Below are 16,024 nucleotides of genomic sequence, written 5' to 3'. Positions count from 1 at the left end.
TTCGAGACAGGGTTTCTCTGTGTAGCTTTGCGCCTTTTCCTGGAACTCACTTGGCAGCCCAGGCTGGCCTCGAACTCACAGAGATCCACCTGGCTCTGCCTCCCGAGTGCTGGGATTAAAGGCGTGTGCCACCACCGCCCGGCTTCTGTATTCCTAAATTTTTTAATGGTCTTCAAAATTAATGTTAATTTAAGTAGCTTATAAATAATGATGCTTACTTTTTATTACACCCCCACACGCCCCCCCCCCCCCCCACACACACACACACAAGGTTATTGTTGTTACTGCTAGGATTAAACCCAGGGCCTTGCACATGTTAGGCAAGTGCTGTACCACTGAATTATATCCCAAGCCCTCTTTCATATTTTGAAAAATTAATTATTTTTAATAATTGGTGCTGATTACCATCACATTGCCTTGTGTTTTTCCTATTGAAGTCACATGACAGCATTTGTACAATGTACTTGGCACCTGATTAGGGTTGAGCTTAACATTTATTGACCAACTGTGTGCTAAATATTCTACTGAACTTTATGCATACTGTTTTCTTAGATATTTTCCATTACCTTTTACAGGTGAGGAAACTAAGCAGCAGAGAGGCTGTGTGTCTTGCCTACATTCTTATAAATAGGAAACAGTAGTGTCAGAATTTAAAGCCAACCCTTTGTGTGAAATTTCATATTATTCTCTGCCTCTGTACCACCACACGGGGGATGGCAGCAGAACTGTAGAGCATAAGAAACTTGCTCGATATTGCCAAATGCGAAGGATGCTTTGTAGTATTTGTCTTAGTCTACCTGCTGCATTTGACCCCTTCAGTACCCTGTTTTCCCTGGGCCTCTGAAGTATCATGTTCTCTCTAGCTCTTCCTGTTCAAGCTCCTTAGCTTGTTCTTCAGATTATTTGGCCTCTCTGAGCTGTGGTTCTGTCTTCTGTAAAATATAGATAGCAGTGTCTACTGTTGAACTGTGTGAGCCTGGCCTAGCCTGGGTGGGTCCTGCGTATTCACAGGCAAAACTGAAGAAAGCCCCTCTTGCCCTGCCTTGCACAAGTGTGGCCTCTCTTTCTCTTTCCATACAGGATATGAACTCAAAGTGTTCTTAGTCCTTAGGCGTTTCTGTCCTTAAAAATAATAACAATAGAAGTACTATGCTATGGAAGAGATCTCTTCAGATGCTGTTGTAATGCTTCAATTACTTCCTCTCAGTTTTTATGTTCATTTCTTTAAGAAAGATAAAGGTCATCATTGCAAACCATGGGATCAAATCTGGGAAGACCACCTATTCCAGCCTTTATTACTTGCCAGTACATAATCCTTGCCAGAGAAACCATGACTGCTGCCCCAACTGCTAATTAAGTTATCAGGTCAGAATAGAGAAAGAAGTTGTTTTTCTTGTTTCCTTTTTAACAAATTTTGTTTTGTTGTGTTATTTTGTGCTAGTTGTCCATGCACTTAAGAGAGGGCAAGAAAGAGTTCAGGATGAACAAATATATTAAGGTTGAAAAATCATAGCTGTCACTTTTCTTGTCACAGAAGAGACTTTGGTTTCATGGAGTATAGTAGGGTGAGGGCTCTTACCCTAAATTTAAAAACACGGGTTCGAAGATGTGTTCGTCTAACCCTCCACATTTCCCAGAGGTATTAAATTCTCTGAAATGCCTCAGTGCCAAGCTGTTTTGCATAACGCTGAGGTAAAGAGAGGCCAGTGAGAGGTGGCTTTTCAGGCCCCTTAGCAAAGGCTCTGCAGAATTTGGAAGTGACAGCTTTCATAATGCTCTTAAGCTGTTAGGCTGGGAAATCAGGTCAGTGGCTTGGAACTCCGGAAGAACTGAAGTACTGAACAGCAGTAAGCAGTGGTGTTATGGTTTGGATCGAAGTGCCACCCTCGGGCTTTTGTTCTGAATGCCTTTTCCCCAGCTGGTAGGGCCTTTAGGAGGTAGGGCCTAGCTGATGGAAGTAGATCCCTAGGGATTTTAAACAGGTATCGCCTGGGCCCTGGTTTCAGCGACTCTCTGCTTTCTGGTAGGTTCACTGTGATATGATGCAGGCTACCATGCCCTTCCCTCTGGATGGATGAAAATACCCCAAAATAGTGAACCAAAATAAATCTTTTCTCCCTTAAGTTGTTCTGCCAGACCACAGTTGTTCTGTGGTCATAGCAATACAAGGGTGACTGATACAAATGGCACCAGCCACAGGCTTGTGTCCTCGGGGCTTTGCCTGAGCATGTGACTGTTCTCTCTCTCTCTGCCAGTGCTCACACGTGTGAGTGCTAGTCGGTTCTCTCCCTCACTCATCTCTTGTAGCTTGTTACCTTTCCTCTCCCCTTCCCATCGTCATTTGCCCTTGCTTGACCCATTCCTCTTCCCTCATTGTCTGCTTTCTTTTATTCTTTCTCTGCAAAGCTGACATTCCTAAAATGGTTGTTTTCTTGAGCTCTTAAAGTTAAAAAGTCCCAAATGCCTCTTAAGTAGTCTTCCTCAGTCTCTTTGTTTGTCCTCTGTCTGCCCCCTTCCTTCTCTCTTAACCAGCCTGAAGTGTCCATGCTCTTTAACTGCATGCTGCACGTCAGCATGGTGGCTGAGTGTGGTCTCATAAGTCAGGCAGCCTGGTGTAAATCCTGCCCTGCCAGCCTAACCCCAGGAAAATTGAGTCCTTGACTGGCTTATCTTTTTCCATCTGTTAAGGGGGATAGCAAAGCTTAATAAGGATTTCATGGCCACTGTAAGTGAACGTGCATGGGGTACTGATTGTCTGCCATGTGGTACTGAGTCCAATATTGGCAGTAATGTCACTCTTGCCTCAGTACTTTATTCCTGTGCCTAGTTTTACCTCTTAAATGCATGACCTCTTCTAAAGCCACACATATCTCATCTCCCCAGAAGTGACAGCTCTGTCCTATAATACCCCTGTCCCACATTGCCAGCTTAGCACTGTGCTGGACCAGCCACATGGGCTTACTCCTATGCATGAAACCCCTCAGGGATGTACCCATTTCCAGGCCTTGCTGCGACTTCTTGCTCAGAATGCTCTGTCCTAAATGGGCCATGGCTGCAGCTTCTCATTCTGGTCTCCTTATTTGAGAGGCCTTCCAGGAATGTCATTTGAAGTGGCATTCCTTTTCAGTTTACCTATATTTAACCAGCAGGGATTTTTTTCATAATATTTTCTTTCTTTTTTTTTTTTTCTTTTTTGAGACAGGGTTTCTCTGTGTAGCTTTGTGCCTTTCCTGGATCTCACTCTGTATCCCTGGCTGTCCTGGGACTCACAGAGATCTGCCTGCCTCTGCCTCCTGAGTGCTGGGATTAAAAGCATGTGCTACCACTGCCCGGCTCATAATATTTTCAATACCAGACAACTATAATTATTTTCTCATTCCCACTTGGATTTTGAGCTCCAGAAAGGACTAAATTTTGATTTTCTACAACTGTATATCCTTGGATCTAGAAGAGTACTTGACATATTATAGGAATTCAAGCATGTTTCTTTCATAAGTGAACGGCAGTAATTAATATATTTGGCAGGGAACTTACAGTTTATTTTGATATATATTCCCTTACTTGTAACAGTAATGGAAATGTTATCAGCCCCACTTCACAGATAAGAAACTAGCCAAAGGAGACTTTTAGATTTAACTAAGGTCAAACATCAGAAATACTCTTGAAGTCTTCCACCCTGAGTCCATGTTGAGTGCTTTGGTGGTGGTGATGGTAGAGAGTAGCCAATAGTGGCTAGGCTGGCCCAGGAGGTTTTCACAAGACAGTCTGAAGACGAGTGGAGAATGCAGTGGTGCCAACAAGCAATTTCACCTTGAGCAGTTTCTGATCCTCCCTTCAGGTGGGCAGAGTAGCTGGAACACACAACAGTTCATTTCAAGCCAACAGTGTGCCTTGTTTTACTCTGCTTTGTCTGCTTAATTCCTCATTTCCTAGTAGTGAGTTTTGATGCTGTAATTACTATGCTATTTATTATGAATTAATTTTCAGTTTTCTAGATAGATGTTCATTCCATATTACAAATATAGAATCTGACTTGGAAAGGGATAGGACTCAGGATAAACTAGGAGAAGCATGATTTCACATAGGTCCTTTAAGGTCCATGAGGCTGAGAGAAAAATCATCTCTAACCAATACTGATCAAGTGATTTCACAGAATTTAAGGATGCCTGCTGAAGTACCGCACTGAAGTAGCATCTGTAAGAAATTCATAGGCTAATATACCACCCTTACCAAAATGATTTGCACTGTACTGGGGAAGAAAAACATAAATATGTCAGTAGCCAGTTACAAATCTGTAGAAGAATTCTGAGTCATCAGTCAGATCAAACATTGGCAAACTTGGCCAGCAGAAGGCCAGATAGGAATGTTTTAGGCATGCTAATCATATAGTCTCACTGAATTGCTCAACTCTTCCATTGAAGAAAAAGTAGCTATATTGTGTTAGCCAGATTTCATTGCTGTGACAAATACCCGAGAAAAACAAAAGGAAGAAAAAATATTTCGGTTTGTAGTTAGGAGTTTTCAGTCCAGGGTCATCTAATCCATTGCTTTGAGCCTGAGGCAAGGTGGAATGTCACGGTGGGTACATACTTTGGAAACAGAATGAAACAAGAAGGGACTGGGGACTAGATAGAACCTTTAAGGGCACATAACTGGTAATCCATCTCCTAAAAGCCCATTTTAGCTGTGAACTCATATGTGGACCAGTTCATTAATGAAATCAATACTTTCATGATCCAATCACCTATAAATGATTGAGTGTACTAGCTGTGGACCAAGATTTTAACACAGGAACATTTTGATGGACATTTTGTACATAAACTGCCACATGTACACTGCAGAATAAGTAACCTGTGGTCATGACTAGGTTTGGCCTGAAGGCCTTTCCAGCCCCCTCCTGTGGGTAGTAAATTGTATGTATGTTTTAGGGTAGTCATGGAAGGTTTGACCAGCAGAGTTTTCATGAATTGTTGATACTTGGCTAATGGAGAGTGAGCAGTGGAGTAAAATGTATTAAATAATACAAAGAAAACATAGACAACCCTGCACAAACATGTCCAGCTAGGAGTGATGGCTGACTTCTTGTTGACTAGATTTCCATGTAGGTGCATTTCTGAATATAAAGAATTAAAAAACTCTGTCCATAAGCCCAGTCCCATGTCCTCACAACCGCTACCATATCTCAGAGCTGGAGGTAGACGTGGAGTCCTGAGTGATTTGCTTCTGCCTTTCCTGCCCTGGCAGCAGTGGAGTTGTCTGTTTTTTCCTAGAGTTACATGGCTTAGGTTCACTTCAAGCTCTTTTGCTTACCAGCCACGTTACAGTATTGACTGAATGGCCACGAGCCTCACTTTTGTCCAGCTGTAAGATGGGAATCATAATCCATCAACTGTGCTGAGTAAAGTAATGCTGGCAGTCGCTACTGCTTGTCAAATGGTGTCCGTTATTTATGAGTATTAACTTGGTTGGGATTATTATTTTGGATTTATAAAGTGAGTTTATGCTCAGCATAGCTTGACTCTTTCTCTTTGTATAAATAGATTAAATTGGTGAGTTTTATAAAAAGGAGAGATAGTAGAAATATTTGTCTGCCTTAGCCTTCATCTTCGGGGAACAACTCTGTCCCAGTCATTCATAATTCTGTGATGGATAATTCTTCCTCCTAAGATCCTATCTTCTTAGGTTCATGGCCATCCCAGCTGCTTTTCCATAACTCGCGGTTAGTAGTGGAGGTGGAGTGCAGCGGCACCACCACTCTGACCCTCTCTAGTGAACATCAGACTTCAACATTTCCTACAGGTGAAGGCCAAAAGGACACAACTTCAAACAACATGGAAACTCTTCACTAGCACCCAATATGAAGTTCAGCAAAGATTTCAAATGGTTAGAATTAGCAAATATAGACTAAAAATACACTTAATTTAGGTTTTAGAAGAATTAAGAGAGCCGGGCGGTGGTGGCGCACGCCTTTAATCCCAGCACTCGGGAGGCAGAGCCAGGCGGATCTCTGTGAGTTCGAGGCCAGCCTGGGCTACCAAGTGAGCTCCAGGAAAGGCGCAAAGCTACGCAGAGAAACCCTGTCTCGAAAAACCAAAAAAAAAAAAAAAAAAAAAATTAAGAGAAAACTTTAGATATAACAATAGGAATAAGAGGATTCCTACTCAGCCAGATATTTTTAAAGAACCAGTAGGCACTTTGGTGTTTGGCTACTGTCTTGACTGGAACATAAATGGTCCTTGAATGTGTGCATGCCCAACCAGATTATTAAGTGTGTCTTTGTTTTTTTATTCTATTCAACAGTTTCTATACCAAAAATCTAGTAGAGTTGGGCAAAGAAGATCTCAGCTATGAATAAGAGATGGTTGTCTTTGAGGAGCTTATAGTCTTTTTGCCTTAGTTTCAAGTGTGATCCGTCTGGGGTTGCTGAAGAAAAGGACCATAGAGTCTACAGTCTTAAGGGCATAGCAAGATTTTGGGTTTTGGCTGTCATTTTATTGCTGTGCACAGCCAGGTCTGTCTTTCCCCGTGCCGGTCAACTCATTCCCCCACAACAAGAGCTAATCGGTGTATCTTGACAATGTTGTGCTCAGTATTTTTTCTTTTAATGCCAGCACTCAGGAGGCAGAGGCAGGCAGATAGATCTCTGTGAGTTTGAGGCCAGCCTGGTCTACAGACAGAGTTCCAGAGCAACTAGGGCTGTTACACAGAGGAACCCTGATTCAAAAAACTGAAACCAAAAACAACAAAATTGGAATTAAAAATTTTTATTTTATGTGTATTGTCTGTATGTCTATTCACCACGTACATGTTTGGTGCCTACTGAGGCAAGAAGAAGGCATTGGATCCCCTGGAACTGGAGTTGCAAACAGTTGTGAGCCACCATGTGGGTGCTGGGAATTGAACCTGGGTCCTCTGGAAGAGCAGTGAGTTCTCTTACCTGCTGAGTCATCTCTCCAGCCTGTGCCTGTTGTCTGGGAGTTCTTTTCACTGGAATAAGAGTTTCTCTAAGTCTTGGTCCTTACAAGCTTTACTAAGTTAAAACTCTTAACTTAGTAAACAAACAAAAATCCCCAAACCCTCAAATAAGATTCTAACAGAGAAATTGCTCATTTATCACCAGGCATTTTGTCACTTTGAGAAGTAACTAATATGAAAAACATCAGTTCAGAAAGTCTAACTGATAAAGACATTATTGTACCCACTTAAAGGTGAAGTAAATTTTAGCATGGACAATGAAACACGGAAGAAAAATGGGGAGAGGGTATTTTTCTGAGTTGGATCCTGGGGAGGCTTCCAAAAGGAGGTAGCCTTTGTACTTGGATTTGATGGTTGGATACGAAAGAGGCTGGGGTCACAGAGAGCATGCTGAGCTGAAAGTATGATCACTGTTACTACAGAGGTGAGGAATGTGCCTGGCTGGAGCTGACTAGCCATGAAAATGGGGCCCTAGCTTTCCCAGCCGTACAGTTACCTCTGTCTCACTCTCTGCCTGCATTTTACAATGTTCCCTCCGTGTGTCTTTTGCTCCGCTGGAGTGAGTTCTATTAAGACATGGTGAGGGATAAGTTCTCTGTGCACACTAATAAGATTGTTAAAATGAAACCTTTTGTAATGTGACTGTGAAACTAGCTTTTCCCATTACTAAGTGGCATCTTGGATTGGGTGGTTTGGGAATGTTTTTCAGGTTGAAAATATCCTCTTGCATGACCGAGGCCACTATGTCTTGTGTGACTTTGGAAGTGCCACCAACAAATTCCAGAACCCACAGGCCGAGGGAGTCAATGCAGTAGAAGATGAGATTAAGAAGTAAGCCTTTTCTCCTTTCCTGGAGTTTTGTCCATTGTCAGATGAGCACATTCTCTTTCAGCTTATGGATGAAACAGAGTGAGAAGAACATGGTGCTGGCTGGTTCCCCTTTTCCCAGAGCAGACTGTTTACCTATTGGGTTGTTTGATTGTCCCTGAAAGCCGAGGTGGGAAAACTGGCCGGTGGACTGACAGAAGAGTCTTAAAACTTTCTCAATGCTCCCGTGGTCACTATACACACATTTTAATTTACAGTGCCACACATCCATAAAAAGATGAGTGGTAGCTGGGGAGATTTATTGTCTCAAAAACCAAAAGGAAAACTAAAGGCTAAATGGTGATATATACTCATTGAAGTACCATGATTTTCCAAGAGAAGACACACGATGGCATTATGAATCAGACAGGTGTGTGTTTTTTACTGAACTCTAAATTGCTACCTCCTTTTTCATGAGGAACTCAACCACTCCCTAGTGGAATTTATGGTAAATAGAGCTACTGAAACCTCTACAGTTACTGAATCAGGGACCTGACTGGAAATCTCTTTATATTTTTGACTCTTGTAGGAGCCTCATGTTCACACTATTGGGCTTTCCCAGGCACAATAGACTCATATGGCTTCTAGTAAATCAGCTGTCCATCATGTACTCACAGATAGCCTCTGTCCCCTTTGTGTGTCACTCAGGTGACCACGTCTGAGGCAAGACTGCTTCTAGTCCAAGGCCCTGATAAGACACCCAAAGAAATCCCCCTGTGGCCAGATACCAGAGTAGCATAGTTGAGTGTTTAATAACATCAAGATATTCATTCACTTGGGACAAGTGCTTATACCACTGTTTTTTTGAGTCAAAAATAAGAAAGAACACTTTAGTGTTAGCCTCAAAGAACCCATGATTATGGAGCTGGGATGATGGCACAGTGCATAAAATGCTGGCCATGCAAACGTGAGGACCAGAGTTCAGACCCTTAGCACTCATAGAAAAGCACTCATAGAAAAGGTGGACACGATGGCTTGTCTGTCATCCCAGTGCTTGGAAGGTGGAGACAGGGAATCTCTGGAGCAAGCTGGATAGCTAGACTCATCCTATCAGCAAGTCTCAAGACATAAAAGTGGAAATCAGTGAAGGGAGACATTGTCAACTTCTGTCCTGCACACACATAGGCACACATGTGAATATGTACACTACATTCATTACTCTCCCTGGAAAAGAACACATGATATCCCCACCCCAGCTAGAGCTCACTTGGGTTGCTTCTCTGAGTCTCATGTTAATTAAGAGTTTACTATTTTAAAAATTAATCATCAGCCGGGCAGCAGTGGTGCACACCTTTAATCCCAGCACTTGGGAGGCAGAGCCAGGTGGATCTCTGTGAGTTAGAGACCAGCCTGGTCTACAGAGTGAGATCCAAGACAGGCACCAAAACTACACAGAAAAACCCTGTCTTAAAAAATGAAAGCAAACAACAACAACAACAAACAAAACAAAAAAACCACCCTAATCATCAAAACATAGTATTAGACTAGAATGACTTATAGGAGAAAATTTTGTCATTTGGAAACTCAAAAAAAGGGTGCTTTTAGGACTTTGTGTCTGAATACCTCAATACTCCAACGTTCTAGGAGTAGAAGGTCTTCTGTGAAAGGCTGTGATGACATCATTGTACCAACGAGAATCTTTCACTTTATCTGTACTAATATTTAATTTGCTCTTCTGCAGATTGCTGCCAAAAATTGATTCTAGTAATGTGAATAAAAATTGTTTCTCCTTGATTTAATGATAATACTGATATATTTAACAAACCGTGGATCTTTTGATTGTAGATACACAACACTGTCCTATCGAGCTCCAGAAATGGTCAACTTGTACAGTGGCAAAATCATCACTACGAAGGCAGACATTTGGGTATGTGTCAACTAAGCCATTTGCACCCCAGATGTCAGCAGGCCTTGGCTGGACTCCTAAGCTTAACTAGCCAGGGGCAAGCATACAGTGTTGCCCACTGTTGATTATTTTATTATTTTATGTGTATGTATATTTGCCTGCATGTGTGTCTATGTACCATGTGTGTGCAGTGCCCTTAGAAGACAGTATTGAATCCCCTGGAACTGAGGTTATAGATAGTTGTGAGCCACCATGTGGGTGGTAGATATTGAATTTGGGTCCTTTGGAAGAGCAGCCAGTGCTCTTAACCACTGAGCCATCTGTCTAGCGACCTTGTTGCTGATCTTGATGTCTGGGGATAGCCATGGCCTCTTGGTATATGGGGTAAAAACAAACAACAACAACAATAATAATAAAAAACTACTTTGCATGTGTACCTGTGCTTTTCATTTGTATGGTCTACTTCTAAAGTACAGACCAGGTGAAATAGTCTTGACTCGTCATAGATAAAAATGTAACTCAGATGCTAGATTGTCACTCTGGGTTCTAAATTCAAGTGTTGCATAGGTAATGTTATGTGGGGTTTGTTTCTGCTGTGAAACATGGCTGGTACTGGTCTCTTTGAGCAGATCGCTGGCTTTATGGTAAATTAACTACTAGTTGCAATCTGCTTTCTTATTTTTTAGGCTCTTGGCTGTTTGTTATATAAATTATGCTACTTCACTTTGCCATTTGGAGAGAGCCAGGTGGCAATTTGCGATGGAAGCTTCACAATTCCTGATAACTCTCGATATTCTCAAGACATGCATTGCCTTATTAGTAAGTATTTCAAGTTTCCAGTTTCATGTTTTTATTTCTAATCACTAGGAATGGATTGGAGGGTAAAGGGATTAAATTCCAGGAACAAGATAAAGAAATCATTTGATACTGTTGGGAACAGTGATAGCATGGCAGTGTTCACTTAGAGAAGCTGGTCTTTTTGCTAGAAAACTAAACTCTGCTTCGAAGCTGAGCCAGCCACACAAATGGGAATGGTAGTTGTGCTCCGAGCAGCATGCTGCTGCTGTGTTCTGCTGCAGTCTATTTAAGAACTCAGAGTCCAGCTGACTCACATCAAGGGATAAGCAAGTTATCTTTGCAAAGCTGAAAGCCGCTCAAGTGAGCATGATTGCGGTGCCGGAATGAATATGTAATTAAGACCATAGAACTCCATGGAGCCAGGTTTTTCCTCTTATTTAGGTTATCACTGGATTTTTACAACAAGCATCTAAATTGAATGTTTTGTTTAAAATTCTGAAGATTTTCATTTCTTTGTGTTATCACAGCATATGTACTAACATCCATTAACCAGATGGCAGAAAAGTAAGCTTTGTACCAGAACCTATATAAAATGCTAAGGAAACAGATTTTTTATTTTAAAAAAATAATCTTTTAAAATGCTGGTCAAGACCTTTAGCAGATAAGTTTGAAAAAGCACCATAGACCATAAATCCTGAGCTACCTAGTTTGAGAGAAAGACAAGTGGTGTAGAACATTGGTCTGTATTGAGGCCTACTTACACCTCACCTAATTCTCAAAACCTGTAGGTTTGGTGGGACTGCATGCATTTGTTTGTTTGTTTGTTTGTTTGTTTGTAATTTGAGACAGCATATCACTATGTAGCTCTAACTGTCCTGCAACTTACTGTGTAGAGCAGGCTGGCCTCAAACTCAACAGAGATCCGCCTGCCTCTGCCTCCTGAGTGCTGGGATTAAAGGTGTGCCACACTAAGACTGGCAAGACCTGTATATCTTAAGGGTCATTGTCCATATTACCCACAAGAGGGAACAGAAGATTTACTCGAGCTGACAAAATTCTGGCAGTTCCACAACCGCCCTTTCCATTGTGACACTTCTCAATGAGCAGGAGGGTGATGTGCTTTTCGGGTAGGAGTGTGGCTCTTGAGAATTGTCAGATCGCTTGCAGAGTCACAGCAGTGTGTCTATATCCTAGGACTGCAGATGTGCAAGGAAGTGGAGAAAGGGCTGGTCTTGGTGTCGCTCTTAGCTTTTTTTTTTCTTTTCTACTTTTCCTTTCTAATATCTGCAGCAGTGAATTCATGTTGGAAAACAGCTCTTTCTGAGGGACTGTCGCACTGACACCTTTTCTAGACTATTTAGTGTGCGCGCTATTTGAAGATTTTGGAGACTGTGAACTTGTAGGCCTCTTCTTGCCTCCCCAATGCCTTTCCCCAGAGTGTCCTTTTTCACTTTCTTTTGGTGGTGTTGCCATCCATGTCTGGATAGATAACAATTTTCTGGAAGAAGCTGTCTTAAGCTGTATCGATTCTCTTTAATCACTTGTCTTGATTCTCTTCATTGTCACCAAAGTATGTACAAACTCTGGTAGATCATGACCTGGTACATTGCCCCCAGCTTCTCTACTCTCTTTTCATTCTTCCAGTACATCTCTACCATGGATTATTCCTAGAAAATGTCACCTTCTCATGTCCCATTGAGTAAACTTGAGTGGCTTGCCAATGGTCCCACAATTAGGCCCTGATTCTTAGCATGGTGCTTAGGGTCCTTTGTAGTCTTTTCTGTCCCACTCAGGCAGCCATCTTGGCACATTGTCCTTTGGGCTCATGTTTCCAGGTAGCGGTGTTCATTTTCTGGCCTTTATCTAAGCTTGCCTTTGTTGGCATTTGTCCTCTAATCTAGACTGCCTTTTTTTTTGCTCTTCAATGACTAACTTTGTCTTGGCTCTTTGGCAAGGCCATTCGAGGCTCAGCCTCACAGATCTTTTCGGAACTTAGTGCCCAGTTCATTTGTTCCTCAAACAGTAAACTGTCTTGACTCATTTTACATGTGTTTACACATGTGCTTGCATCTTCTCAAAGATTTCTCCTGAGGAATTTTCCAGTGTCAGAGACACTTGAAGGACCTGGAAATAGACAGGCAATCTATGGAGCTGAGTATGTTAACTTCTTAATTTTCCTCAAACTAAAAACCAGCTTATATCTCCAACAAGAATAGTAAGTAAATTCATGAGTTTGTTTTTTAGATCTAGAGACAGAACCCAGGGATTGTCTTCCACCAAACCTTGAGTTCATGATATCTGAAGTTTGGTTGTATTTGTTTAAGTCTTAGAATATGAAGCTGCTCATTTTTTTGTCAAGAGTGTGAGCCCCTGACATACAGGATATGAACCCCAAGTAGCTTTGCTACAGCTCAGGGAATTTTCTTGTTTCCCTTGCTAGGAAAGGGGCTAATTGAACTGTCTGACCTTTATGAGAATTGAAACTGAAAATACAACCCAACTTCAATTGGAAAAGTTTAGTTACCTAGTTGATGCAACAACTGTTAAGATATTATGGAATAAGTTCATGTATATTTGTCTTAGGGTATATGTTGGAACCAGACCCTGACAAAAGGCCGGATATTTACCAGGTTTCTTACTTCTCATTTAAACTACTCAAGAAAGAATGCCCAGTTCCAAATGTACAGGTATGTAATGGTGCTTTTTAAAAATATTCATAATTTTTAAGGTTGTTTTTATTTGTTCTTTGAGAATTTCATATACAATATATTTCAAATACAATATATTTCGACCATATCCATCCCTATTCCTCCCTCTAACTGTTAGGATTCTGCTGTTCCTCCAGCTGCATTAACGAACATGCGCAGTTCAGTAGCTAAGTAAGGGGTCTTAGTCTTACATCATCAGTGTGCTGCGTGATAGCCCAAATGCGCGCAGCACGGTCATGCAATCAGCACATGCATGGTGTGGCTCCGTAAGCCCACCTGCACATGTGCACGGGAATCCTTAAGAAGCCGGACACAGACTCCTCCTCTCTCTTTTGCTCTCCCCCCACCTCTCTCTTTCTGCATGTGCTTCTTCCCAAGTCCCCCACTTCCTCCTAATAAGCTCTGATACTGGGGTTTGTTGTGTCTCATGACCTTTTTGCCTGGTAACCAGCGCCGCTTATCATTTTTCAAAACAACACTAACTCCTCTGGCACCCTCTCTAGCCCATTCCTCCCAAATTCATGTCATTTCCTTTTTTTTTTTTTTTTTTTTAAAAATAACCCACTGAATCCTATTAGTTTTGCTCGTATGCCCACAGATGTGGGGCTCTCCACCTGAGCATTGGCTACCCACTGTTGTTACATCTCCAAAGACAAATGACTCTCCCTCAAAAGGCATCAACTGCTCAACTCCTCAGCAAGATGTGGGGCCTCATGAGTCCCTAGAAATTTGATTAACTTGATCTTGGGTAGATCTTGTGCATATAACCACAGCTGCGTTGAGTCCATTAAAATGGTGCTATTTAAAGGAAGTAAAGATCATCAAATTGTTATTTTTGAGTCATTATGGGTGTTAATCTCTAGATTCAATGAATACTAACGTCCCTTGCTTTGCCCACTATAGGACATTCAAGCAAAGCAGTTACTATAAAGAGAACCCAATTTTCCCATGAATTTAGTTATGAAACTGAGACAACTCACTGAACATCACCAATCTCCTCCCCAAATGCCTAGGGACTGAGCTGAGGAGAATGACCACCCCTCACTGAGAGCAGCATGTCTGCTGTGTTTCCCTAGAAGGATCAGTTGCCTTGTTCCCTCTGCTGCTCTTTCTTTCTTCTTGGGCATTTTACTTCTGTGACTCCATCTCAAGCATTTGTCTAGCCTCCTTTCCCTCTAACAGGGAGATGAGGCCTTAGAAGTCATATTAGAAGACGCCAAATGCTACTTCCATTAGCCCTAGTCAGACTGGTTGTTTCTTGTTTGGAGTTTTTATTGTATGTTTTAAAACAGGATTCATGATCCTCCTGCCTCAACTCCCATGTCTTGGGATTACTGTCATACGCCATCATACCTGGCCTCAGATTGCTTATTATTTACAAAGAAATCCATGTGCTTTTTTCACTTTCAACTCTCCCATTTTAGAACTCTCCCATTCCTGCAAAACTTCCTGAACCAGTGAAAGCGAGTGAGGCAGCTGTGAAAAAGAGCCAGCCAAAGGCCAGGTAAGAAATACCCTCAAGAGCTTGCTTACCCTCAATTGTGCTTGTTGCCAGCTGCGGTGGGGGTGCCTGCTGCTGAAGTCCTGTGTGGCTGTGACTAGAGGCTGCCCAGATCAGGAAAGCAACCTCTGTCACCCTATGCAGAAACTGTTCTTTGGGATTGCCAAGAGGGATATAATAAAATGCTGAGATCTACATTTGAAAGGAATCAGTAACCTCACAGATGTCACCCATTGCATGGCAATAGATGGTAGGGGCTTTGTGGGATGAGACAATGCTAGACTTTAAGGGTTGGTGCTAGAGAATTGTCTGTCCTAACCTGTTTCTTTCTAAGCTGGTGGTTAGCCGTGTTTACCCCCAGTCTGACACATTCCTTTCTTCTCTGGCTCCAGCCATATTAGGAAAGTGCAGTTGAAATGAAAGTCCATGAACACCAAAAGATCCCTCTAGGTCTTAGCTAATTGCACTGGAGTCACCATGGGTCTTCAAGAAAGGATTAAACAAGTAAGGGGAGATACCCAAGTCAGAGGAGAAGGGAGCAAGCCAGGAAATCCTGGGTAGGTGGTTGGAAGGTACAAGTCTCACTTCAGAGGGGAAGGAGAATAGTGGGTAGACATGACCCAGACTACAATACCATTTCAGGAAGGATGGCTGAAGCACTTATCCCAGAGTCAGCCAGCAGAGGAGCGCCTTCCTACTGGAGTCTCTACACTTGTGATTTGGGGCCTGAGAGCGCTCTGTGGGAAGGAAGCTACAGGCCATACTGGACTGGATTTTTAGATTGGTTTTCATACCTGTCACAGCTCAGGGTCTGCCAGACACATTTATGTGGATTCCAAATGAAAAATTCTAAAGGTGACCGGGAGGCTCTCTGTCCCTCCTTTTCCTGCCATCCTCCAATGGCAAGGAAATGCTAGTGACAGACTGTAAATAAAGACTCTGGATAACAATATTTGCATCTTAAAAATATTTGATTATTTATTTAAGTGTAAATGTGGATGGGCAAGCAGATTTATGTGTTCTGAGTGCAGGTGCCCCCCTAGGGGTGAGAAGAGGCTAGTGGATCCCCTGAAGCTGGAGTTACAGGAGTTGTGAGCCACCCAGCATGAGTGCTGAGACCTGAACTCCAGGGACCTCCGCAGAAGCAGTGTGTGCTTCTACCTGTTGAGCCACGACCAGAACAACTTGTAGAAGAAAGTATTTTATTCAGGCTTATGGTTCCAGAGGGATAGGGGTCTGTCATGATGGGGAGGCACGGCAGCAAGCAGCAGGCATGGTGGCTGGAGCAAGATGTTGCTGGGATCTCACATCCTTTACTGCAGCATGAAG

The 16,024-nt window shown here is 42.3% G+C and overlaps 1 protein-coding gene across 35 annotated transcripts in view; it reads left to right on the top strand.

Annotated features, from left to right (window-relative positions):
• Positions 1-16,024, top strand: part of Aak1 (AP2 associated kinase 1) — a 159,281-nt gene that overhangs the window by 83,659 nt on the left and 59,598 nt on the right. For all 35 annotated transcript variants that reach the window (XM_076567152.1, XM_076567177.1, XM_076567163.1 and 32 more), the window contains exons 6-10: positions 7,685-7,806; positions 9,628-9,709; positions 10,375-10,507; positions 13,070-13,173; positions 14,619-14,698. In XM_076567152.1, the coding sequence (XP_076423267.1) occupies positions 7,685-7,806; positions 9,628-9,709; positions 10,375-10,507; positions 13,070-13,173; positions 14,619-14,698 (521 nt within the window). The remainder of the gene's footprint in view (positions 1-7,684; positions 7,807-9,627; positions 9,710-10,374; positions 10,508-13,069; positions 13,174-14,618; positions 14,699-16,024) is intronic.

The sequence above is a fragment of the Peromyscus maniculatus genome, chromosome 3 (genome assembly GCF_049852395.1).
Source record: "Peromyscus maniculatus bairdii isolate BWxNUB_F1_BW_parent chromosome 3, HU_Pman_BW_mat_3.1, whole genome shotgun sequence".
In the NCBI taxonomy this organism is placed as follows: domain Eukaryota; kingdom Metazoa; phylum Chordata; class Mammalia; order Rodentia; family Cricetidae; genus Peromyscus; species Peromyscus maniculatus.
This window is presented reverse-complemented; position numbering and strand designations above follow the sequence as displayed.